This window comes from Rissa tridactyla, chromosome 5 (genome assembly GCF_028500815.1).
Source record: "Rissa tridactyla isolate bRisTri1 chromosome 5, bRisTri1.patW.cur.20221130, whole genome shotgun sequence".
In the NCBI taxonomy this organism is placed as follows: domain Eukaryota; kingdom Metazoa; phylum Chordata; class Aves; order Charadriiformes; family Laridae; genus Rissa; species Rissa tridactyla.
Window position 1 is genome coordinate 82,322,772 of NC_071470.1, and position 24,879 is coordinate 82,347,650.

General features: G+C 42.9%; 1 protein-coding gene across 7 annotated transcripts in view; it reads left to right on the forward strand.

Moving 5' to 3' along the window:
* ANKRD17 (ankyrin repeat domain 17) overlaps positions 1 to 24,146 on the forward strand; it is an 88,282-nt gene extending 64,136 nt beyond the window's left edge. For 5 of the 7 annotated variants that reach the window (XM_054202931.1, XM_054202929.1, XM_054202934.1 and 2 more), the window contains 19 exons: positions 2,782 to 2,930; positions 4,654 to 4,765; positions 4,942 to 5,087; positions 7,039 to 7,181; positions 7,931 to 8,144; positions 8,616 to 8,791; positions 9,596 to 9,758; positions 10,546 to 10,641; positions 11,221 to 11,337; positions 12,157 to 12,328; positions 13,112 to 13,559; positions 13,965 to 14,120; positions 14,354 to 14,503; positions 14,912 to 16,560; positions 18,133 to 18,330; positions 19,393 to 19,641; positions 21,268 to 21,443; positions 21,787 to 21,951; positions 23,561 to 24,146. In XM_054202931.1, coding sequence (XP_054058906.1) covers positions 2,782 to 2,930; positions 4,654 to 4,765; positions 4,942 to 5,087; positions 7,039 to 7,181; positions 7,931 to 8,144; positions 8,616 to 8,791; positions 9,596 to 9,758; positions 10,546 to 10,641; positions 11,221 to 11,337; positions 12,157 to 12,328; positions 13,112 to 13,559; positions 13,965 to 14,120; positions 14,354 to 14,503; positions 14,912 to 16,560; positions 18,133 to 18,330; positions 19,393 to 19,641; positions 21,268 to 21,443; positions 21,787 to 21,951; positions 23,561 to 23,620 — 4,739 coding nt within the window. In that variant the 3' untranslated portion in view covers positions 23,621 to 24,146. The remainder of the gene's footprint in view (positions 1 to 2,781; positions 2,931 to 4,653; positions 4,766 to 4,941; positions 5,088 to 7,038; positions 7,182 to 7,930; positions 8,145 to 8,615; positions 8,792 to 9,595; positions 9,759 to 10,545; positions 10,642 to 11,220; positions 11,338 to 12,156; positions 12,329 to 13,111; positions 13,560 to 13,964; positions 14,121 to 14,353; positions 14,504 to 14,911; positions 16,561 to 18,132; positions 18,331 to 19,392; positions 19,642 to 21,267; positions 21,444 to 21,786; positions 21,952 to 23,560) is intronic. The other 2 variants (XM_054202930.1, XM_054202935.1) reach the window with 1 other exon arrangement.
* Positions 24,147 to 24,879: the final 733 nt, after the last annotated feature.

The following is a 24,879-nucleotide window of genomic DNA, read 5'->3' on the forward strand; positions in this document are numbered from 1 at the left end:
TAAGACTGCTACCTGGTCCCCAACCAAGGCAGGTATATACTAAAATATTCTAATAGCTTCATTCTAATTAGTCTGTTCCAGTAGACTTCATTATCCCAGGCATGAAGTAATGACATTTTGGTGTTGAAGTACAGACTTGTAGTTCAATTTTGCCACTGTCTGTTAGAGTAGATGGAGGGGAGAGGGGAAAGGTAAACCTTTGCCCATCAGTCCATTTAGATTGGATGATTGAGGTAGCGGGTTACTCTTTTCAGGGCTCGAGACTGTTGTGAAAACCTCCTGGCTTATTGAAAACTTTTAATATATTTTGTTTGGACACCATAAAGATTCTATTCATTGCCCTTGGCATGTCCATTAAATTTGAACTCTGCACAGGAAATAAATACAATCCAAGTCATTATCCATAAAAATAAATATCTTGTCTCAGTGAAATGCGCTGTAGGGATATGAACTATATTTTGTACATTTATTATTGCTGAAGCACTCCTGAAATATATTTAGTGTGAGAACTGTAAGTTAACATGCCTATTCCTCTCCACCTGCGTGCATAAAACCATTCATCTATGGGTTGTACAATAAACGTTTTCTTCCTTGTGGGAAGAGGGGTGTTGGCTTTTAAACATGTCTCTTTTTTTCTTTTTTTTCCCCCCTCAGTGCAACACCGTTGGTATAAAAAATAGAATCTAACTGAATTGAGACCTCCCTAACTGTCTTGGTTTGTGTGGGATGTTTTTTTTTTTTTTTTTTTTTAAGTCTAACAAATTTAATAGTGCTTTCTGTAATCTAGAGATACTCCCAAGCCCCCTTCTTGGGACTACAGCAGTAATTGTTAGCAACGGTTTAAAATCCATGTGCTACTGCCGCAGGGTTAACTTTTCACATGTTGGATTATTTGATGATCGTGCTTTTACATCATCCGAGTTAAGCGTATTTGGTTAGCTTCCAGTCCATTTTACCATCCTTACTGGGTTATTTTGGACTCGATGTGAGAGTCAAGAATCATCATCCTTTATAATTCCATTACTGTTTTATGCTGCTTTAACTTCCTTTTTGAACTTATAGAAAGAAGGTAAATGTGCTAGTTTTTCAAAATTGCATGTTATGAGCATGTATGTAAAGAGAAGAGCGGGAGTGGAAACAGACAACTTCATATCCTTCTATATGAAACCCATTTGAAGTTGTGGTTTTAGGTTATATCTGTAATTTACAATCAGAATAAGGAATGAGATGAGTTTAAATTAGATGCTGCACGGAATGATATTTGGTTATGAACTTTGGTTAGTTCTCCTCGGAACAGAACTCCCTTAGGCCAGAGGGTTTTGACTTTGGGTCAGAATGCTTTGACTTAGCTTCTGTATGTTTCCTTTAATCCGTACCTAGCGTGGTTTGTCTCGCAAGACGAGAAGGGTTTTGGAAAGGCACTCTGATGTAAAGATCAAGGGAGTTTGGATCTTGATTTACTCTTAAATATAAGGTTAATCAGACTTTTTGTGTCGTAAGTTGGGAGTTCTTTGTTTCTCTCGGTGATACTTATTAGCTTCTTTGGGATTTGGTGTAGGAAGTCTAGAAATTAAATTAGCAATGGAGGAAAAACATAGCACTCTTGCAGCGGGGGGGAGTACGCCCATTAGCATGTTGGGATACAATTTTTGTGGCATCTGTTGAAAAACTTATCACTTCCGATTAAGTATGGGAGCTAATTATCAATGGCTGGCAGTTAGGGACACGGCTGATTATTAAACCGTTTGACAAACGAATAGGCATTTAAAAGTTGGGGATAAAGGGACATTCTTTTGATAAGGCTACTCGGTGGTGTGGTGTGTATTAGGTGAACACTGACAATATGTGGAAACTACTTTTCTTTCCTTTTGCAGTTAAAGGTGCTCTTGTCCCCTTGCCAGGAGAAGTGAATGGTTCTTCCCTTTCTCCTTTGCTCAGCACACCTGGGAAAGACCTGGAGAAAAGGCAGGGAGACAACAACTAAGTTATTTTAAGGCGAAAAAAATCCCCAAAAAGTAGGAAAATGGGAGATTTCCCCCGAAGGCAGTTTAGGATTCAAGTTTGCTCTGTACTTCTAAACGTGATATGTATGAAATGAATTTCGAGGCAGTGTGGCAGTCGGTGCTATTTTGTGTTGTGTCAATCCATTGTCATGAACTGTAAAATGGTATTACCTTCCGCTTATCCTAACAACCGTGACCAAGGTTTCTGCAAAATGGCTGTTAAGAAGCTTCCACTTCTCTGGTTTCAAGCAATTCCGCCATGTGAGCATCCTGACACCAGCACTGTTGCTTTTCTGTTGTGTTTGTAGGGGCCGGGGGGCGGGGGGTCAAGGTTGGACAGACTTGTGTACAAGAGTCTTCTTTAAACTGTTGTAAGAAAAATTACATAGCTACCCATCGATTGGACTTGTTCTGCAGTCCTTCTAAAGGTATGGAACTCCTGGGCCAAATCATGGCTGACTTGTTATGGGAGACATCTTGGGTTAAAAAACAAAACAAAACAACTTTTGTGTGGTGGGCTTCCGGAAAACATGCCAATCTGATGCTTACCTATTTCTTTGCTTGAATACGCTTAACCTTTTTCACAGTTAATAATTCAAAGAGTTAAAGGTTCAAAGGTTGGGTCAAATGTGTGGAAAATACGTATTTGTGGAAAATGAAGTTTTTCGGGAGTTCTGTCTGTTGGTGGGCGTTCTGTCCCACCATCCATTAATTGTCACATTAAACTTAGGAAGCGAAGTGTTTTGCTGTTACTAAGTGTGATCATTCTGTTCAACAGCAGTGAGCGGAAGAGCATCTGCAATGTCAAACACTCCTACCCACAGCATTGCAACTTCTGTCTCCCAGCCTCAGACGCCAACTCCGAGCCCTATCATTTCTCCTTCAGCCATGCTCCCCATCTACCCTGCTATAGATATCGATGCCCAGGTGAGCCCGTGCTTGTCGCTGCGCCGCGGATGCCTGAAGCTATTTTGCTGCTTCATCCTGAATAATTCAACGCCCGTAAACAGCTCTGTTGTGTCATGAATTGGGGTCTAGAGACTTGATTTGCTGCTTTTAGAAAGCCTCTGCAGCTCCCCAGAGAGTTGCAACCCGCTTTGCTCTGTGCTCTCGCTGAACAAAAGAGAAGGCCTGTGAATGACTAAACACTTGCATTTCTTATTCCTTTGTTGTCGGAGAGATTATGAGAAACAGTGAAGTTGTCTTCGGACAGACATGAAATATTTTTCTGGGCTGATATCCTAAGACAAAAATAAGCCTTAAAATGTTGCACACTGTTTTTTCTGGTTGTGCTTGAATTCATTGGCCAGTGATCACCCAGCTTGACAGAAGTATTAAAGTGCGGAAACTAATGATTTCTGTAACTTTTTCAACAAGAGGAAATAACGCAAGCTCTCATTTCCACTAACAAAAAGGCATTTCTGTATTGAAAGTAATTTTAAAAAGGGCTACTTTATGTTGAGTTGCAGGTAGCTGGCTGTCAAAAGACCAGGGTGCATATGCTAAGTAGCATATGTATACACATAGCTCTGGACTATACGTAACCTGGATAAGGTGTGGGCAGTGTGGAGAAAAGGAAAGGCATGAGATTGTGGAGAAGGGGTGAGAAACCTCTGGAAAACCAATCTTGGCTACTTCAGCTTCTCGTGACACTGGGCTTGGTCTCTGCCGTGACTGTGTCCAGGAGCGCTCGCCATAACCTGATGGGCCTTGACGTTAGCGGGTAGACACCAGGGCAGATCACGGCTATGATAAGTTGCCAGCTACCCTGTCTTGTAACAGAGTAAACTGAAACTGAATTCTCACAGTAGCTAGGAAGTGTGGGTTTGTGGGGTTTGGGTGTTTCTGTTGTTTTGGTGTCTGTTATTGTTTAAGGAGAGAGATGTTGCTTTAGTCAGTCCCTGTGCTGTATCTAACAGTCCTGTGAGACTCTCAGTTGCTCTTTCCAATAGGGTGGTGGTGGTTTACGTGGGCCCTGGCAGCACTGAGGGATGAAATGCAGGTTGCTGCGTTGCAGGTGTTCGGTGGGCAGAATCAAGGGTGATACGGGCTCTGCGCTGTTACCGAGAGCTGGCTGCTGCTGGAAATGCTCACGTGGGGAGACAGTGTATGGGTGCTCCAAAGGGGGGAAAAACTTCCCAGCAGAGCGTAAGCTCTAAGACTTCTCTATGTTTTTGGTTGTTTTTTCTTTTCCATTACTGTGTTTGTGGGCTGACTGTAGCTGATTTCTGCTGTTTGGAGGCTTCAGCAACAGTAGTGGTGAGATTGCAGAATCTTTCCCTCTTTGGTTTAACCGGAGGGTTAAGAGTTAAAGATAGAATTCTTATCTTCATTATATTAGTCAGGCAGTGGTAAAGAAGTTGATCTAGTTAGCAAAGCACAGGTGAAATCCCAGTTCTTGAAGGATCTCAGTTCTTGTCAGGGGTTGTTCTCAAATCTCCTGGCAGAGCTGAGTTGAGAAGTAGAATCCTGTGATGAACTTAAACATGAAGGAGAACTGTGAGGTAATCAGCAGACATGCCTTAAGCTTGTAGAAGTTTTTAATTTTTCACAGGTGTAGTTGTACTTGGGCTAATAGGTGATATAACAGGGTTGTGCTTGAAAAAGGAAATATTTATCTTGTTGTGTATATGATGTCTGTTTCCTTTAGACTGAGAGTAATCACGACACCGCGTTGACACTTGCTTGTGCTGGTGGCCACGAAGAACTAGTACAAACTCTGCTAGAGAGAGGAGCTAATATTGAACACCGGGACAAGAAAGGTCGGTAGCTCCCTGGCAACACAGACCCTGCTTTTCCAGTGTGTGATGCTAAAGAAATACACAATAAGCCTAGTCTTTATGGGAAGCTTTTAGGCTTGCTGTTCTGGTGGTTTAACTGATGTCACTTAAACTTAAGCTATAAATGTGGGCTCTTCAGACATCCTTTTTCATTTCAGGGTTTACTCCGCTTATTTTGGCTGCTACAGCTGGCCACGTGGGTGTTGTTGAAATCTTACTGGATAATGGAGCTGATATTGAAGCCCAGTCTGAGAGAACCAAGGACACTCCCTTGTCTTTGGCTTGTTCAGGAGGGAGACAAGAGGTAAAGCAAAACTGAACTCTTCAAAAGCAGTGTGTAGATTACACTAACGAATGTTCCAGGAAAGCTACAGTACCTTAATTCACCATTCTGTTTCAGGATGCTGTGTTTTAAAAAGGATGCAGAGCGCTTCACGTTTTTTAAGCTACATATTGCAGCGTGTCTCCTGTAGATTGCTGCTTCTCTTTTTAAAAGGTGGACCAGTGCTGCATGGATAACCTCATGCCTGTAATCATTAGGGGCTCATTATGGGGCTTTTACCAGCATAATTAGATATAGATATGAAAGTGAATGCAAGGAGTGTTCTTGTTCAGAAGCCAGAGTTAAACACAAATCAGTTCCACATATGAGCCGAGAGGGTTTTCTAATGGATTCTGTCTAAGCTGTGGGATATTGGAGCACAGCAGAAACTTCAGCATCTCTGATTAAAAATACACAAAAACGTTTTTCAGATGATTGATCAAAAGTGAATGTAGGGGAAGTTGGTTTTTTTTAATGTTATGGGAAATACTATATTTTGTAACTTCATTATATAATCTGCGTCTTGATTTGTTTGTTTTTTCTAATAGTTGTTACAAATCTAAATTCTGTTAAAGCTTCTACTACGTGGATTGCGAAAGCCCCAGTAGAAGCTGTGTGACCTGGTGCGGGATTACCTTCCGCTGTGGCCATCTGGAAATTAGGGAGATGCCTCTCCTACTTCTGCAGGCTGTCTTAACAGTGCTCCCGTGGTGTTTAAATGGTGATGCCTTCCCTAGACAAAATCTTCCTGAAAACTTGAAGCTCTCCTGGCCTGTTTTCAATGCCCTGGAGAAGCTCTCGGAGGTTGGGATTTGGCTGCGGGGACAGACACTGACCTGTGCTCTGGTGAAGGGAAAAGCCTGCTTTTCACTGTCTCTCATAGCAGCTGTTCTGGACAGCAGCCTCAGGCAGCAAAGATGAATTTATGCTTGCCTTGGCAGAGACGTGATTGAGCTGTGTTTCTCAAGCGGTAGTTCTTGGAGGAACGCATCATGTATTTGGGAGAGAAGATGGGGAAGCACCCGACTCTGGGCAGAGGAGGTGATGCCGGGATGCCCTCCCGCCCCAGTTTCTCTATTTGGCACTATGTCCTGGGATTTCACAGGAAAACATCTGATTGAAAAGCCCTTCACTTCAGTTGTGCAGGTCTAATCTAAAGAAGTTTTATGCTTAGAAGCTGAAAGCGGAGCAAATGAAGCATTGCACTGGAGATAACACAGCAGGTTTTTGCATCAGTGTTCATTTTACGTTGCTAGATAGTTCAGTTTCTTGTCAAGTCTTCTGCATTACGGAATGTAAGCTTCATCTGGAATGTGGGGAGCTATGAATTGTATGGGTTGTGAATGAATCTGTAAGGAAGGAATAATGACAGCAGTACTTGTTTTTTGTTAATGTACATAGAAGAACAAGGGATGGAGATGTTAATTTTTTTGATGGCTCTTGCATGAGAGGTCTGCGTATGATCTCCACTCCGTTTGCTGTAGGGGTGTGAGTAGAGAACATAAGATAAAACATGCAACTGCTTTCTTGTTTGCTCCACAGCTTTGGTTTGAGGATGAGTTTTTTAACTTGATAGTGAACTAGGCGCTAAAATGGGTGAGGGCAAAAAGCAAGAGTACTTTGTATACTGTATTCAAATGGAATCTACAGTTTTTCTCGCTATATTATCCAATTAGGTATGAATGGTTTAAGCATACTAATGAGCACTCTTGATTGATTTTTTTTTTTTTAAAGGAAACTTTACAGTGGCTCTGAAACATGAGGCTGCAGCCTCATCTGTTGACGGGGCGAGGATTATAGGGAAGCAACGGAGTAAAATCTCTTTCTGAGTGTTGGAAGGTGTCAACGGTATATTTAGGCTTCAAAAATATTTGCTCGGGACAGATTTGCAAGTTCAGGAGAAAACCAGATGTTATTTCTTAAAACACTGCAGGTGGTGGAGTTGCTGCTAGCTCGAGGGGCAAACAAAGAGCACAGGAATGTTTCTGATTACACACCTTTAAGCCTCGCCGCTTCTGGTGGCTACGTGAACATTATCAAGATTCTGCTAAATGCTGGGGCAGAAATAAATTCCAGGCAAGTTCCCTTTTCACCCCTTCTCTAATGGTTTCTGTAGTATTCTTACTTTTTACCCTTTCGAGAAGGACTTCTTGACAACTATGTGAGCAAAACCTTACTTCTCTTACGTGATCACAAGCAATGTATTGTTTAATTTGTAGTAGGCTTCTTCTCCCCTTAAGTAAGACACCAAAGGTTTTGACTGCACGTTTCCAATGCTCTTTTAATTTCCATCTCCCTCTCTGTATTTTGTTCATTTCTTTCCCGTAGCATAGGATCAGTCTTCTTTGTCAAAGATATAAATCTTTCTTTTTGTCTGATTGGCCTGCTGATTGAAATTAGTGCTGGGTTACACGAAGAAAGCATGTGTGTGTTTATCCCTTTGTTTTCCCTGTGTAGTTGAAGGAAAGCTTTTTCTCTGTGCGTGTGCATGCATGTAATGCTTTTGCATCCATTGGGAGGTAGAAAATAGCTCAGCTGTGCCCCGCACAAGCCAAATGAAATGTCGAAGGAAAAGTTGAGCTCCTTGTAGGAGATGTCTTCAAATTTACAGCAATTAAGAGGTAACAAGCATAGTACCTCTGGGTAGGAATATTTGCCTAAGCACTGCTGCTGTGGAGAACCTTTTGTAGTTTCCTTAATAGTTGCTGCGTGGCTGATTTTTTGGTCTTAGATAAGTACTCTGCCTTCACTGGCCTTGTTAAAGTTATTTCGGAGGTGTGATTGTGGTTTACAGAGTGGGTTTTTTTTTCCTTTTTCTCTTTCAGAACTGGTAGCAAATTGGGCATTTCTCCCTTAATGCTGGCAGCCATGAATGGGCACACTGCTGCCGTCAAGCTGTTACTGGACATGGGCTCCGATATAAATGCCCAGATAGAGACCAACAGGAACACGGCGCTGACTCTGGCGTGTTTCCAGGGGAGGACCGAGGTGGTCAGCCTGCTGCTTGACAGAAAAGCTAACGTAGAGCACAGAGCTAAGGTAAGGAGCAAAGAGCTCAGCAAGTCTCCCAGAAGAGACACTGTTAGTCATCGCTTTTCTGTGGTCGTCTGATGATTTTCTTGCCTTTTGTGCAAGTTGACTTCCCCAGTTCGGTTAGCCGAACTGAACCATACATTGTAAAGAAAAATAATGACTGCACTTAAGGGCTAGTATTTTGTGAGTTACGCTGTTGATCAGAAGACAAGTGTGTCTTCTGAAACCTTAATTAATCTTCAGAGAAATTGAGAGCAGCGGGCTTTGAATCCCCTTTGAATCGAGCTCTAAGAGCTGACTGAAGATGAGCTAGCCTTAAAAATGTTGCTAAGCTGTTAGGAACTGACCAGGTGACAATTGGAATCTGCACGCCAGGACTAGAAATATGTTTCTAGAAGCTGAAATAAATCCTTGCTCGAGTGAAACACACCTCTCACCCCCAACTCATTGCTCGTTTTCCCCGCTTGCTTGCCTTAGACTGGTCTCACACCGTTGATGGAAGCAGCTTCTGGTGGCTATGCAGAAGTGGGCAGAGTTCTGCTGGACAAAGGTGCAGATGTCAACGCTCCTCCGGTCCCTTCCTCGAGAGACACGGCTTTAACCATTGCAGCAGACAAAGGGCACTACAAATTCTGTGAGCTTCTCATTAGCAGGTACTGTATTTGCAAGTGTGCTGCTTGAAGGAAAGCATCTTAAATATGGCCTTACTTAGACTGATCTTTCCCAATATACAGGAGTATTTCCCAGTATACGCTACAGGATAGGAATAGGGAAAGGTTCTGTGTCAGTTGGTCATTAATACGTGTTTTTATTTATCAAAAGTGATCAAACAAAGTTCTCTTCGGTGTTAGAGTGCTTGCTTTTGCCCAAACAGACTAAATCAGTTTTTCCTGTCCCACTGAATGTTAGAAATAAACAATTTTATGTGGTAGTCATAATGATGACATGGAGCTATTTCAGACGGTAGTCTTAAGTCCTTAAACAACAGATGATGTGCACAAAATATATGTGTAATGATTTCTTGGGGTTTTTTTGACATTGATCACGATGCATGTTCAATGTAATCGCGTTTCCTGGGTAGCTTTTGGATATGTCATTTTCCAAGTAGTAGCGCTGGTTGTTGGCTTGCACTTCAAATGTCTTAAGTGGTTGCGAGTAAACTAATGAAGCATACTGATGGATGGAGTTAATGAAGTAATTAGAGAAGCTTCAGAGACAGCTGACAAACAGCAGGAATTAGGGTATTAAAATATGTTTTTAGGCTGAGTTGAAGCTTTTGGCAGCATCAGAAGAAACAAAAATATAATATTGTGAACTGAAGCACTCTATGGCTGCTTATGTTTAATGTGAAAATGAGTATTGAATTTTACCCTATTGCCCTTGTGTTGCCTGTCCAGTTGATACATGAAATGAAAAAGCTGGTTCAGAGTTTTGATTGAAGGTGTTTGTTTTTGTAGAGGAGCTCACATTGATGTGCGTAACAAGAAGGGGAATACTCCGCTTTGGCTGGCAGCGAACGGAGGGCACCTAGATGTTGTCCAACTGCTAGTTCAAGCTGGAGCTGATGTGGATGCTGCTGATAACAGGAAGATAACTCCTCTTATGGCAGCCTTTCGAAAGGTAAAATACCAAGTTCACCTTTGGTCTTAGCTGGTATTGTCTCGATCATCCCTACATAGTTCCTATATATGGAACGTAGCTGACAGAAACTATGTATTTAAAATTATGTCAACTGTTAATTTTAATGCTTGGCATTGAATCTTCAAAAATAGGTATGTGTGTCACCTGTATAATATCTGTGTTAAATTCTAGTAGAAATTTGCTTTATAGGCACTTTGCTGAGGTGGGTTCTCCTGGGTCTGTCCAGGGGTGAAAGTTGCAGTGTGTTTGTGCAGAGAGGAGGAATGCGTGGTAGAACTCAGGGGAAATCGGTTTGGCTTCTTACGCAAGAGAAGATGAGCACTTTCACCAAAAAAAAAGTGTGGTTTAGCCTGATCTGACTCTAGAGATAATTGTTCTTAGGAAGGAAGCGTAGTTCAAGTGCTGCAGTACTGGAAAAATTGCAAATGACTGTAGGATCCTCTTCAGTTGCCAGAGCTGGGCATTTGAAAACTACCAAAATAAAAGGCAGGAGTATGTGACAGTGCAGCTGGAGTAAGGGTGGCTTGACAACCACTACTGCAATTGCTTGCCTTCTCTTCCAGCATACATGTGAAGAAACATCCCTTGCTAGTTTAAGAGGTGATAAAGATTAAAAAAAAAAAAAAAAAAAGGTACATGTTGAGAGCATCATTTGAAGGAGTTGGAAGTAAATATTTTGCAACGAGCGCTTGGACTGAAGTGTTCCTTATCAAACCAGAAGCAGCTGGCCTGATATAAAATGTCGTCCTTGAAATTTTTTTTCCAGGGTCATGTAAAAGTGGTGCGTTACCTAGTGAAAGAAGTAAACCAGTTTCCATCAGACTCGGAATGCATGAGATACATAGCAACAATTACTGATAAGGTAAGATTGTAAGAATAAAAATATTTGAGAAGGAATGGTGCTGTGACTCAGATTTAGAGTCAAGGTTATGAATGGTCTTTAGCTTCCTGGCACTCCAGATTACAGCCAAAGGATGAGTCCCGTTGGAATTTTTCAGAAAAAACATTGCAAAAAATGGGAACACGCAGCTACAGTAACTTTGTGCTCCTTGGTGCTGTGAGAAAACTAGTAAAGGTGGTGTTATTGATTATCTGTGCTTATTTTCAAGCGTTCTCCCAGTCGCCACCTCACTCTGCTCCACCTTCCCCCTGTTGAGCAAGTTTGGGCTGAGTTTACGATGGCTTTTGCAGTGGGGTGGAGATCACAGGATGAACTTACAAGAGTGTGTGTGAGCCTAAGTATGAAGTTTCTTAACTTTGTAAAAAAAGAAAGAAAATACAAAACATAATTGACAGTGAAGTGGTTTCTTGCAGCATATTAAGTGGACTGCTGCTCTTCCTTGTGGAGGTTCAGTGTTGTTTGGTTTATCTTCAGTCCAGATGAAAAGGGTAAAAGCTACTTTATCATTTTTGTCACTTATCGCTTACTTTATCGCTGTAGGAGATGCTGAAGAAGTGCCACCTGTGTATGGAGTCAATTGTTCAAGCCAAAGATAGACAGGCTGCTGAGGCCAACAAAAATGCAAGCATTCTTTTAGAGGAACTGGACTTGGAGAAGGCAAGTTGAAAGAGTTTGGAGCTGTGAATATTTATTTGATAAAATCCCGATTTCACGTTCCTTCGGGATTATAGGATTGGTGAAATTGCATATTAAAGTATAGGAGTATGTGTAATTACCGTAACTAGAGTGTCTAGAGCTGAGCATCTTGTTGTTCAGGTAATCTTTGAACTTTACTTTGACTATTACTCAGAAATTGGATCAAGAAACTCCGATATAACTATTTCCTCTGGAATAATACTGTACCAAAAGAAAGATTTCTGAGTGTAATTTTTTTGTCAAGTGCGTGATAGGTGGTCATTTTCCAGTCCACTGGTATGGATTTTAGGTCTAAAACCTGTTTTGTGTCTTAAATATTAAAAAAAATATACTAATAATGTTACTAGAAACCATAGTACTGTAGCAGAAATCTAATGGAAAAGTCAAAGTACAAGTATGGCGTCAAATGAGCGTGTGCTTTATATTCAGGCTCGCTGAAACCATTCCACGTTCTAATCTTTGAGAGGGAGGTGAGTGTTGTTAGGACTGTACCGCTGAGACTCGCAGCGTGACATGAAGAATCCTGAAAATCCATCTTGGAAAACTCTGACTTAAGTTTATAGGGTGTCTGTCCTCTGTTTGTACGCTAACCTTCCGTTAAAGTCAGTGAACAATCTACTTGGAACAAGTAAATACATAAAAGTATGGATTGTAGAGAATTTAGCCTCTGTTATGTAAATACATTAGTCTAAAATGCAAATTCAGCCTCCTAAGAAATATTTGCATTCCTTGAAATGCATGGGACACCTTGTGATACTGTTGCACGTGCTTGACTTGCAGCTGAGGGAAGAGAGCAGGAGACTGGCTTTGGCTGCCAAAAGAGAGAAAAGAAAGGAGAAAAGGAGGAAGAAAAAAGAAGAACAAAGACGAAAGCTAGAAGAAATAGAAGCAAAAAATAAAGAGAATTTTGAACTTCAAGCTGCTCAGGAGAAAGAGAAGCTAAAAGCTGAAGGTGATTTAAAATAGTTGCCTTAATTTTGCAACAAGGCCTTGATTTTTACACCCAGTATTAAAAAATCGCTTTTCTTGTCAAAATTTGAAGACAAGCTTTCTTGTGGCCTTTGGTTTACCTTTTCTATTAAGCCTGTGGATTAGCGTGATGGCTTTTTCAGTGTCTTGCTGGGGCAAGTAACTGGTGCCAGCAGCTTCAGTGAGAGTTATGGGTTAACTTCACCGTGGGGATGGTGTTGGCTTGGTGTTGGTGGTTTTTTTTTCTCCTTCTTCCGGGCCCCAATACTTTTAATACCAGGTCAACTTTTATTATTTTATTTTTTTTAGCTAACAAACAGAATGATGATAATGATTAGCTGAAAAATATGGTGATAAGGAAATTCCAAATACCTAGTGTTCTCTTCTTCCCCAGCGAAACCTCGCTCTTTTGTGTCTCGGGCTGTCTCGGGCAATAAGTGTTATGTGCTGTACTGAGAAATGCTTTTCACTGACCATTCCTTCACTCTTAGATGCGGAAAGAAAAGACGTGACAATTTTTTTATGTTGTTTCATACGCTAGTTTATGTCCCCTAATTACTTGCGTCTGTCTTCCCATGCCTGAATTGAGTTTCCCATTTGTTAAATTGCTACTGCGTTTGTTGCAAGAGAAGAAGGAAATTCTATACGAGTTAGGATAAACGAGGGGAGAGGCTCCAGGGTATGACATATATAATAGTTTTACAGATGTCCGCACAAGCTTCCTCAAGCCAGCTAAATTCGCACTCCTTTTTCACTCTTCCATCAGATGATCCGGAGGTCCCCATGGAGCCTCCCAGTGCTACCACTACAACCACCATAGGTATATCTGCAACGTGGACAACGCTAGCAGGTTCCCATGGGAAGAGGAATAATACCATCACCACGACAAGCTCCAAAAGGAAAAACAGGAAAAACAAAGTGACCCCTGACAACGTTCAGATTATATTTGATGATCAGCTCCCGATTTCCTATAGCCAGCCAGAGAAAGTGAATGGTGAATCGAAGAGCAGCAGTACTAGTGAAAGTGGTGATAGTGACAATATGAGGATTTCCAGCTGTAGCGATGAAAGCAGCAATAGCAACAGCAGCCACAAAAGTGACAATCATTCTTCCACAGCCGTTACTAACACACAGAGCAACAAAAAGCAGCCATCGGTTCTTGTCACTTGTCCAAAGGATGAGAGGAAAGCAGTCACTGGCAAATCATCCATAAAGTAAGTTGCTGCGACTGTGAATGCCGCTTTAAGGTGGTTGTTGCCCTAGGTGTGAGCGCGTACCTCTGTCATCATGGACTTGCATTCTTAAATCAGTTGTTCGGAAGTGGACGAGGCAGTATGTCCTTGCTGTAGTGTGTTTGAGGAGCGTAAATATTGTTGCAGTATGAACTTCAGCTTAGTAGTAGGTTTGGAAGCAAGAACCATCATCTTGGATCTGGAATTACAGAATTGTTGGAGTATTTTGAGACGTAAGCATCTCAATTCAAGCAGCTTCTTAATAAGATAGCGCATTGGTGCTAAACCAGAAAAATTCTTGGGGGGGGCTGGAGAATTGGGGAAATACAATCCTTCCTTTCCTTTTTTTTTTGACTGCATAATGACAGCATTTAATTTCTTTCAAAGGTTGTCTGAAGTTATAAGTGAAGTGACAAGTAATTCCTTGTCTACTTGCACAAAGTCCGGTCCTTCTCCCCTTTCTTCTCCAAATGGAAAGCTAACCATTGCTAGTCCTAAACGTGGTCAGAAAAGGGAAGAAGGCTGGAAGGAAGTTGTGAGAAGGTAAGCAAAATATTCCCCGGAGTACCCTCGTTGATGTCCTTTTTCAGAATGTTTTGTCTATTGTACCTGCTCTGGAGTTACTGAATCACCAGTTTCTTAGCGGACCTGATAGATTTCACAAAATTACTGCTACATTGGTTGACTCGTGCATTCTAACATTGTTTTGCCCCATCTGCTCACCGCATCACGCCATAGAAGTGTTTCCCAGTTAAGACTGTTTCTTTTTTGTATAGATCCAAGAAGGTTTCTGTTCCATCAACTGTAATTTCCAGAGTCATTGGCAGAGGCGGATGTAACATCAACGCGATCCGTGAGTGCACGGGAGCGCACATAGACATTGACAAACAGAAGGACAAAACTGGAGATAGAATAATAACAATAAGGTAAGCCGGCTGCTTGATTTGCTCGTTCCGATGGGGATTCTCTCATTGTGGAACACCTTCCTGTATAGAAAAATGAAAAGGCTTGACCTCATCGTCCCATGAAAGATCACGTTGATACAGTCGGTTCTTTGAGGCAGGGGAGATGAATGGGGTGGGGAAACCAAGAACAACTGCTAGTCTGTACCAGCACGTGTGTACAAAAGATGATTTGAGATACGGTGCAGCATAAACGTTAGGATTCTGTGTTCAGAGTTGTTTAGACGTGGCTAGATATGTAGTGTATTTGGGGAGGTAATTCTGTCTGTGTTAGTATGACGGATGGCGGGCTGGATCGTGCGTTGGAGGTACTTTGCTATTACGTGTGTAAATGCTTTAGATGCACTTTCCCTTTTCCATTCAATTTTATAGGGGTGGCACAGAATCAACGAGACAGGCCACGCAGTTGATCAATGCTCTGATTAAGGATCCTGATAAAGAAATTGATGAACTTATTCCAAAGAACCGTTTGAAAAGTTCATCTGCAAACTCCAAAATAGGGTCATCAACACCTGCTACCACTACAGCTGCTAACAGTTCTCTCGTGGGCATCAAAGTGACCACCGTAGCTGCTTCGTCGACATCTCAAACTGCCTCCGCGCTCACCGTGCCTGCAATTTCTTCAGCGTCCACTCACAAAACCATTAAGAACCCAGTGAACAACGTGCGGCCTGGTTTCCAAGTCTCTCTTCCATTAGCATATCCTCCTCCGCAGTTTGCACACGCTTTACTCGCTGCTCAGACTTTCCAGCAGATCCGTCCGCCTCGGTTGCCCATGACACACTTCGGAGGTACTTTCCCACCGGCTCAGTCCACGTGGGGTCCGTTTCCTGTTAGGCCCTTGAGCCCCGCAAGAGCTACCAACTCACCGAAACCTCACATGGTGCCTCGCCATAACAGTCAGAACAGCAGTGGTTCTCAGGTGAATTCAGCCAGTTCTTTGACAACTAGTCCAACAGCTACAACAAGTTCAGTGGCTTCTACTGTGCCTGGTTCTTCTGCAAACGGCAGTCCAAGTTCACCTTCGGTCAGAAGACAGCTTTTCGTCACAGTGGTGAAGACATCAAACGCCACAACGACCACGGTGACAACCACGGCAAGCAACACGAGCACAGCGCCTACAAATGCCACGTATCCAATTCCTACTGCCAAAGAACACTACCCTGCATCTTCCCCGTCATCTCCTTCGCCTCCTGCGCAGCCAGCGGGTGTTTCCAGGAGCAGTCCATCCGACTGCGTAGCAACCTCTCCGAATAAAGGTGCACCTTCATCTGATCCGGAAGCGGGTAGCCCGCCAGCAGTGGAAACGAGCAGCTCGACCAGCAGTAGGCAGCCCAGTTCTGGTACTGGCAGCTCATCCGCGCACCCTGCTCATCAGCAGCCCCCGGGAGCTCCTCTGCAAGAGGCACGACCCCCACTTCAGCAACCTCAGGTTCCTGCACCAGATCCTCGAATGGTCGTGCCTCCAAATTTAGCGGCGACGAGCTCAGCTGCTCCTGTGGCAGGTCCAACAAATGCCCCAATGACCTATCCCATGTCTCAGACATCCATGGGGTCTTCTCAGCCCGCAGCCAAGATGGAAACCCCGGCCATCAGACCACCTGTCCACGGAACCGGTAGTGTCCATAAGAATCCGGCTCCTGTGCAGAATTCTTCTGTCGCAGTCCTCAATGTTAACCACATCAAAAGGCCCCACAGTGTTCCTTCTTCGGTGCAGCTTCCTTCTACCTTAAGTACACAAAGTGCTTCTCAGAATTCAGCCCATCCAGCAAACAAGCCCATGGGTAACAATTTCAGTGCTACTTTACCCTTTGGGCCCTTTAGTACGTTGTTTGAAAACAGTCCTACGTCTGCTCATGCCTTCTGGGGTGGTTCCGTCGTTTCATCGCAGACAACACCGGAATCTATGCTATCAGGAAAGTCTTCATTTTTGCCAAATTCAGATCCTTTACATCAGCCTGATACTTCCAAAGCCCCGGGTTTTAGGCCACCGTTACAGAGGCCAGCTCCAAGTCCCTCAGGTAAGTCCCTGTTTTGCCTTCATACCTTAAAAATATTCTTAAATATCCACCTCATGTTTTTATTTTGAACATGTAACACTTTCCGCCTCAGCTTTTGTGACCACTTATAGTAAATCGCTGTCTGCCCTGCAACGAAAGGGCGCTGTAATGGATTTTATTGTTGATTCTGTAAGCAAAGTTGAGTTCAGTTTCCTTTTAAGTGCCACCTGTCAAATCCAGTAACGATTTGGCAGCTGATGAACTTCATAAAAGTCGAGCCGAGACATTCTTTTTGGCATTCCAGTCTACTCTTTTGCGATAGCTGAGATAGGGAAACACTTGATTGCTGTTTCCACCTCCCTTCCCTACCACCAGCTAACAGCTATTCCAGTTGGTGATAACCTGCTGCTTGGCCTGAGGCTGCAGAGAAATACGCAGCATCTTCAAAGTGTTAGGAAGATACAAAAATGTGTGTTTTGATGTGAACTTGTAGTAAGAGGGGTGTTCTCTTAACTACTAAACTTGATCAAAAAACTTAATTTGATTGACTTCCTGAGTTCTGTTGGGAGTTGTTCAGCCCTCTGCGCAGACAGAGGCTGAGGAGTTGTCATAGAACTTGTTCTGTAGCCTCCAGAAAGTACACACAGAGTTTGTACCAGCTGTGCCTGTTTTGGTAGGAGCCCTGAGTTGTTTACGTAGCTTAGGTTTATGAATTAAAAGATAATTCAGCTAGTTTTTTCATATTTTGTGGATATCATTATTTTGAGTAGATTTTGAGGCACTCTGTGAATTTTGTCAACTTAATACACTTCTTAGTGTTTTGATTTTGGCACGCTCTGCACTGCCTATCGCAGTGAAATCATAAATTAAACTCTTCTGTCACGTGCTTTATGAGCAGGAGAAAGATGCAAGTGCCACAGCAGGTGGGTGGTAACAAGCTTCCTTAATAGTCTTTGAAACTTAAAATCCTAACACTTTATTTTTTCCCTTTCTTCATTGAGGAGAACATTCCAAGGGTAGTAATTCTTGTATTTTGAATATCTGGGCTAATCAGTGCCACCTGGTCTTAATAAAATATCATTTTCTTAAGCAAGTTAAAAAGTATGCCTGGATTGGGAAAAAAACATTTCAGTGTTGATCGTGTATGAAGACAGTCTGTAAAATAAAAAATGAAAGGAGAAAGTCCTCAGATCTTCAGTATTATTTCCACCATTCTTGGTGCAAAGTGATGCTTTCTAAACCTACAAAACTTCAATTGCGGGTTAATAAAATGCTCAGTTACTTTTCCAATGTCCAGTTATATCAGAACATGGATTATATTCCCTAAATTTCTTTGAATTTAAGGTACCTGTGTGATAACCTAAGAGTCATTCTTGATTTACATACCCAGCACAACTGCCACATACTGTTAAAACTCGCAGAGTATGAAGCTGAAGGCTCCCAGTTCTCTTGGGGAAATAGTAGCACCCCCCACACACCAACAATTGATTGGATAAAAGTCTTCCTTCCTCCTCGATTATTTCCCTGAATCGGGCGACCTCTTCACAGAGATCTTGGAGTGCTGGGAGTGACTTGTGCCGATTTCTCTCCTAGGTATTGTCAGTATGGATTCACCCTATGCTTCTGTAACACCCTCTTCTACACACCTGGGTAACTTCGCCTCCAACCTCTCCGGAGGTCAGATGTACGCGCCAGGGACACCTCTTGGCGGAGCACCCGCAGCTGCTAATTTCAACAGACAGCATTTTTCCCCACTCAGTTTATTGCCTCCATGTTCATCAGCATCAAATGGTGAGTTCTACTCAGTGGGAAAGGAGTTGAGAAGCTATTGTACAATACACTGGCCTCGTGCGCTGCCTATTTTAGGTAGGCTTTTCTAGTTTGCTGTGTTGTAAACATCAGGTTTTTAGATATGTTTTAAACCTTTATGCAATCCCAGATTTTTGAGATTAAATTTTCTTGTGCAAGTTCGGATACCTGGTGTGGGTTTTTTACCAGGTAAGGTCATGCTGTTGCGGAGTTCCTTATTCTTGCTGCAGTTAACTTTGGCTTGTGAACGTATGTCATGTTCTTTTAGTCATTTTGCAAAGAAAAGCTTGGGGTTTTTTGGTTTGTGAAGGTTATACTCCAAGTGTGAGTTGTGTAAACCTTGTAATGATGTTTTACTAAAGCTAGCTCGACAGTGGCGATGGCTTAGTTTTTCTGATGTCCTTAAAACAGAACTGTGTCCTGTGTTTTGGGAGAAAACGCTTAGGGCAAGTTCTGGTACCTTCCTCCACGTTTAGCCCTGCAGTTTTGGCTGTGTAGCAGAGTTTTTTTGGACAGGAAACAACTAAACTGTTGAGTGCTGGTTTATTCAGGGAACAAGTTAGTCTGTCTCACTGGCAAAAATAATGACAAACAAAAGCCACAAAAAAAACCCCACATAGAACAAATCAGGATTAAAGAAAAAAATAAAACAACAAAAACCCAAATACTACCCAACCCAACAACAACTTGGGTTTATTTCAGCTATGCTTTTGCATATAATCCTCAAATAGGCTATTGCTGATACACAGCAACGCTTAGTTAAGATTTTGAACCGTCTGTTGTCATCGGTTGTGGTGTGTGTCCAGTAGCTGAGCTGACGGGGCATGATAATCATTTTACGTAAGAGACTAAATCGATGGTGAACGTCTCCCTGGTCTGAAAGTAAAACTGTTAAAATGATGCTGAAATGTTTGCTATATGAATCTGGCAGTAAACTACCCGTTTTCACTTGTTTGATGTATGGCTGGGCATTAAAGGATGGTTGGTGGTGACTTGAGAGGACGTGGCTGCCGTTACTAAGTGCTCTCGTTGCTCTTCTCGCAGAGTCTCCTGCTCAGTCGGTGTCTTCTGGAGTACGAGCACCATCTCCCACCCCTTCAGCAGTGTCCTTGGGATCAGAAAAACCCAGTACTGTTTCTCAGGACAGAAAAGTTCCTGTTCCAATTGGGACTGAACGGTCTGCACGTATTAGACAAACTGGAACTTCTACCCCATCTGTTATTGGGAGCAACCTAGCTGCTCCGGTGGGACATAGTGGGATCTGGTCCTTTGAAGGTATAGGTGGCAATCAAGGTATGTGGTGTTAATAGATGTCCCTGTGCTTGCAATTGACCACGATGTTGAGTTTTCCTAACTTGCCTTTGGAGCTGAAGGAGGATGCCAAAGCGAATGCCTCAAAACGTAGGAGTGCTATTGGGGAAGGAGTTGGAGCAGGGACTTCTCTTTGCCCTCTTGTCCACTTAATTGTGATTTAGCAAGGTCTTGGAAAACCTCAGGCTGCGAAGATTTGTTACTTGAAGCAAGAAATTTTTGTTTCTTTTGAGTTTTCTTTGTTCTTTCTAGTCATACCATTTGCGTTTTACTAGCACAAGGCTCTTGGTTCTCCTGTAGTCACCTTGAATTCAGTATTTCATAATTCATTAAAAACTCAAGTTACTGATGGGACAGCTTTTCTCAGCAAGTGCTTCAGGAGTCTTGGATGAATTTCTTTTCCCAGTGTTTTTGGGGATTTTCATTTGTTTGTTTGTTTTGTTCTTGTTTTTATCCTCGGGTTGAGGGGGAGGGAATGGTGAGATCCCGTTGGATGGTACCTCTGGAGGTCATGTCCGCCTCCTGCACAAAATGGGATTTGCTGTGAGGTCAGATGGGGTTGCTCAGGGCTTTATCCAGTCTGATCTTGAGAACCTCGGAGGATGGCAAGTGCTCAGCCTCTCTGAGCAACGTGTTCCACTGCTTGAGTGAGGAATCCAGACCGCTTAGGGTTTTAATAGGCTGACTGTCTACATGCTTGGCATGCGATGAGTATGCTGTCATGGGGTGGTTTTCCCCAAATATAAACCAGATAGGATGTATCCAAACCTTTTTCACTTCACTAGTGATCTTTTCCCCATAGCGAGAGGCTATTCATCATTAAGGCTTTAGAAATTGAGTGGTTTTATTTGCGTTGTCTAGGTGTAAAAGTTGCCCTTTATGTCTGCCTTGGCTTTCAGAATGCTGCTTTCTTCCTATTTCATTCAGAACGGGATTGGCTCTTCCCTTGTTGGGTTTTAGGATGGCTTATGAAATGTTTCTGTATTCCTCTCTGCCCCTCCTAATATAATTTCCTTATGTTTTATTTTGAAAAACTGGCTTTCTGGGTGTCTGAGGTTTGGACTGTAATAACAATACCAAGCTGCCTCTAATGAATTCATGTAATTAGAACATGAGCACATGTCTCCAGCTGGTCATTTTCTGGTTTAGCTTGTCAAAAGTACTTCTCTGTGTCTTAGTTCATTAAATAATTCTTGAAGGAATGGTAATGAACAGGAGCAAATAGTCTTCATAGGGTACATAAGCATACATACCCCTTTCACAGCACCAAACGCACACGGGATTTAGGTTTTTGGAGGAGGAAAAATTAGCACAAATGCCAGCTTTCCCTTTCGAATGAAGGAATACTGCAGAGGTGGTGCTTGGGTTGCATATAACTGCTCAAAACTCCTTGCACTGGCTTGGGGTTCCTGCCGGCGGGTGACTTTATGTGCAGGTGCCATTCCTGATGCTCTCCGTCCCGCACGCCCCGAGGTTTTAATGCCGGTAGATGCACAGGAACAGCAAGCTGAGCAAATGTCACTTGTAGAAACATTACAGCATGCAAACAGGCTGGAAAAGGGATGATTAGCAGTTGTAATGCTGTTGCTGTGTCGTCTGTGCTGTTAGATAAAGTGGATTGGTGTCACAGCGGGATGGGGAGCCACATGATCCACAGGCCCATGTCGGACCCAGGGGTGTTCTCGCACCAAGCCATGGAGAGAGACAGCACGGGAATCGTAACGCCTTCCGGTACATTCCATCAGCCCGTTCCTGCAGGATACATGGACTTCCCAAAAGTCGGGGTAATAACCTTCTTGGACTTGCTATGCACGGTGCCGCCCGATTGCCATGTCGGCGCGTGGGGCAGGTGAACAACACGAAGGTATCTTTCACTGTGCGTGTGGGAGCTGAAAGGTTAACTAGCCTTCACGGTACTGCAGAAGCCCAGATCTAATCAAAAATACCTTGTCTGCAATGTAATAAATACACGCATAGAAGGGTTTTTCTTAAATTCAGGTGTTTCTTTGCTGCTTTAAGACTGAGAGTTTAGTTTCTTTAACGTGAATCCCCTTTTGTCATTCTGTGTGTGCAATAGTAGCAGTGTTGATGAACGCACCCTGATTCTTGCTTTTTCCTCCCCCGAAGGGCATGCCTTTTTCTGTGTATGGGAATGCAATGATGCCTCCTGTAGCCCCCATCGCAGATGGTACTGGAGGCCCTATATTTAATGGGCCTCATGCTGCTGACCCATCTTGGAACTCGCTGATAAAGATGGTTTCAAATTCCACAGAAAACAACGGGCCTCAGACGGTAATCTTTCGATTTTTACATTCACAGTTTTGTTTCAACTTGAGAAACAGCGTGGTGAAGATAAGACCTTAGCTGTTAGAAAATACGGAAATGCAGTGTATTGTTCCTTGTTTCTGCTGCTCTCTAAGGAGCTGATACAGCCCCGCTGCTCACTATGGCACCGAGTGCTGTACCTGCCTACCGACAACTTCTAAACGTTAGTCATCCCTCCAAAAATAAGTCTAAGTTGCCCTGAGAAGAAATGGGCATCACTTGGTTAATGCAGTTCAAAGGAATGTGCTGCAGTGACTTCTGTCAGCACGTTTGTGCTTGAGAATTGGGAAGCTTTCTTCCAGCTGAGCTCAGAGAAGCTGCCTGTTTGATCCGATGCCTGGTTACTTACTGCAGATCAGCTTTTTTTTGATTGTGCTGTAGGCAAGCCTGGATACAAAAGATAGTTTTACGCCATATGTTTTACATGATTTCTGTCTGTGCTGTTCTGCATTTGGGAAAACACAAGCAAGGACTAAAGGATGGTTGCTGGGCTCTGGAAGGGATGATGTCTTCCCTGTGTTAGGAGCTCACCTCGCAAAGGAGCAAGTCACTCTGACCTTGCCTGGGTTATAGGCTTGGCCACTAAATATGATGTAGGTACTGGGATTACATTCCCCTAAACCTCTTGTTGGTACTCAGTTGCCTTCGGCAGCTAATATTATAATGGATGATCAGTAGTTCCTGTTATGTTATATCCGGTCTTTATTTGGAATTATTCAGTGAGCTCTGCTATACTCTTATTAGATAAAGATATTCCTGGACTTAATTTGCTTGGGAATGGTCCGGGCTGCACACAGCAGCTCCCAGCTCCGTCAGACCAGAGGTGTGCAGAAGAAGAGGTGGTCTGTTGTTTGGCCACAGTTCATGTATTGCTCTGAAGCAGTTCAGGACCATTCAGAGGCGACTTCTGGTTTAGTGAGAAAACTTTGCCCCCCAAAGGAAGGTTTCATTTGTTAGACTTGGGTTTCCACAGAGCTGAGGGTGTTGGTATGCACTGGGGGAAAATAATTCAAGGTGCCAGAAATCAAGTTCTTGATTGTCTGAACTTCCTAAGGTAAAGACAAACTCCTGCTCTGAAAGCTGGAGGTCTTCAGATGCTGTCCTTCCAAATAATTTTGGACATCATACAGAGTCCTCTTAATTCTCCTTGTCAGCGGACCTGGCATGTTTAGAGAGAGTGCTTATTTCCCTGGGTCAGAAGGGATACATTTTTCCTGTGGAAAAGTGAAACGGATATTACATCAGTGTTGCTATGATGGAGGAATGAGTGAGCATAAATGGGGCTGGTTTCTCTTTGATTCAGCTGTGAAGCCAAGCAGTCAGGCTGGGTGACAGTGTTGTTTTTGCACTAAGTAGACAGGAGGAAGAAGATGGACCCTTTGGCCAAGGTGAAAAAGTACAGGCGGAGGGACTGAAACCCCATTTCCCTCTTGTCTCACCTGAATTACAGCAGGATAAACAAGTGCTGAAAGGAGCTTAGTGTAGTTTGAGGATTGATTGCTGTGTTGTAGTTTTGACTTTGGAACTGTATCGAGCAGCCCCGAAGCGTGGCGTTAAATGAAGCTTTCTCTTGCAGGTGTGGACTGGAACTTGGACACCTCACATGAACAGCGTGCATATGAACCAGCTTGGCTGAGTGGGATCAACGTGCGAGCCTTGAGATTCCTTTTTTGCGGAGGAAAACACAAATGGCAGAAACAGTTTATGTGCTCCCAGATCATTCTACTGATGTGCTTGACTGAAGTGTGTAGGCTTTTTGCAGAAGAACTTACTAACTGACCTTTTTCTGTGAACATTGTGACCGCCCATTCCCCACCATCATACGTTTCAACTTAGTTAGCCTTTATTCTTTCCTTTCCTTTTTTTTTTTTTTTGACATAACTTTCTGTTGAAGCTGTTCTTTGGCTGGTTGGTTTTAGTACTGTAAACTGCTTCTGAGCAAACACAGAAATTTAGCAAAATTATGTAAACTTGATCCTGAAGTTTTAGAATGGCAAATAAATGTACAATTGTTTACATAACAAATGGCTAAGCAGAAAGTAAATTTCAATATGTCAGTATAGAGGCTCTACTTTATGTAGACTTAAATTAATGTGAGATATGTACCTTCATATTCAGAAATCTGGATGTTTCCTTCATACATTAAACTATTAATAAGCATACCTTTTCTACTTGTGTAATTTAAGTACATTATAAAAAAAAAACGGGCATTATCAGAGGGCTCTTTTCCAAATGTGTGGTGGATTTCTTTGAGAAGGCATACATCAGTCATAACCAGATATTAAGAGTTTCCATTTTCCTTCTGCGAAAGGCTTTTCAGCAAAAAGTGCCTGAGAAAACAGCCTTTGGGCACATTCGGAGTCGCCTCCGCACTGAACTCCTCCCCTGCTTGCCCAGTGAACGTGGTAAATGTGTCACGTCGCAGCATCTATTAAAAATTATTCTTACAGTTGGGTCAGTGCAGCGAGGTCTGTTCTGTTCCACGAGTGCTCCCGGAGCTTCTGTTCCTCTGGTTCCTTCCTTTGCCTACAAAAGTCACTTCAGAACATGGATCCTTGGTGTCTGTTAGTTCAAGAGTAAGACTCTCAACTTGCAGTTTTAGCAGAGCTTCACTGATGAAAAGCAGCTCTGGAGGAAGGCTTTCATTTTGGTGTAAGTGGCTTTGCTAGTAGGCCATGTCTTGCTCTGAATTGGGTCCCTGCCCTCTGAAGGTTTATTTGGAAAAGTCCAAGTGAGAATTTCCTTGTGGTCACCTTCTCCACTTCCAGTTGCACGGGGTCAGTAGCGGGGCCAGGATGTGAAGTCTCGGGGTCCTGTGAGGCAAGGTTGGGATCCTCGTGCAGGTTGTGTGCGTATGGTTTAAGGTAGACAAGTATGTTTAGTATGGTTTAGAGG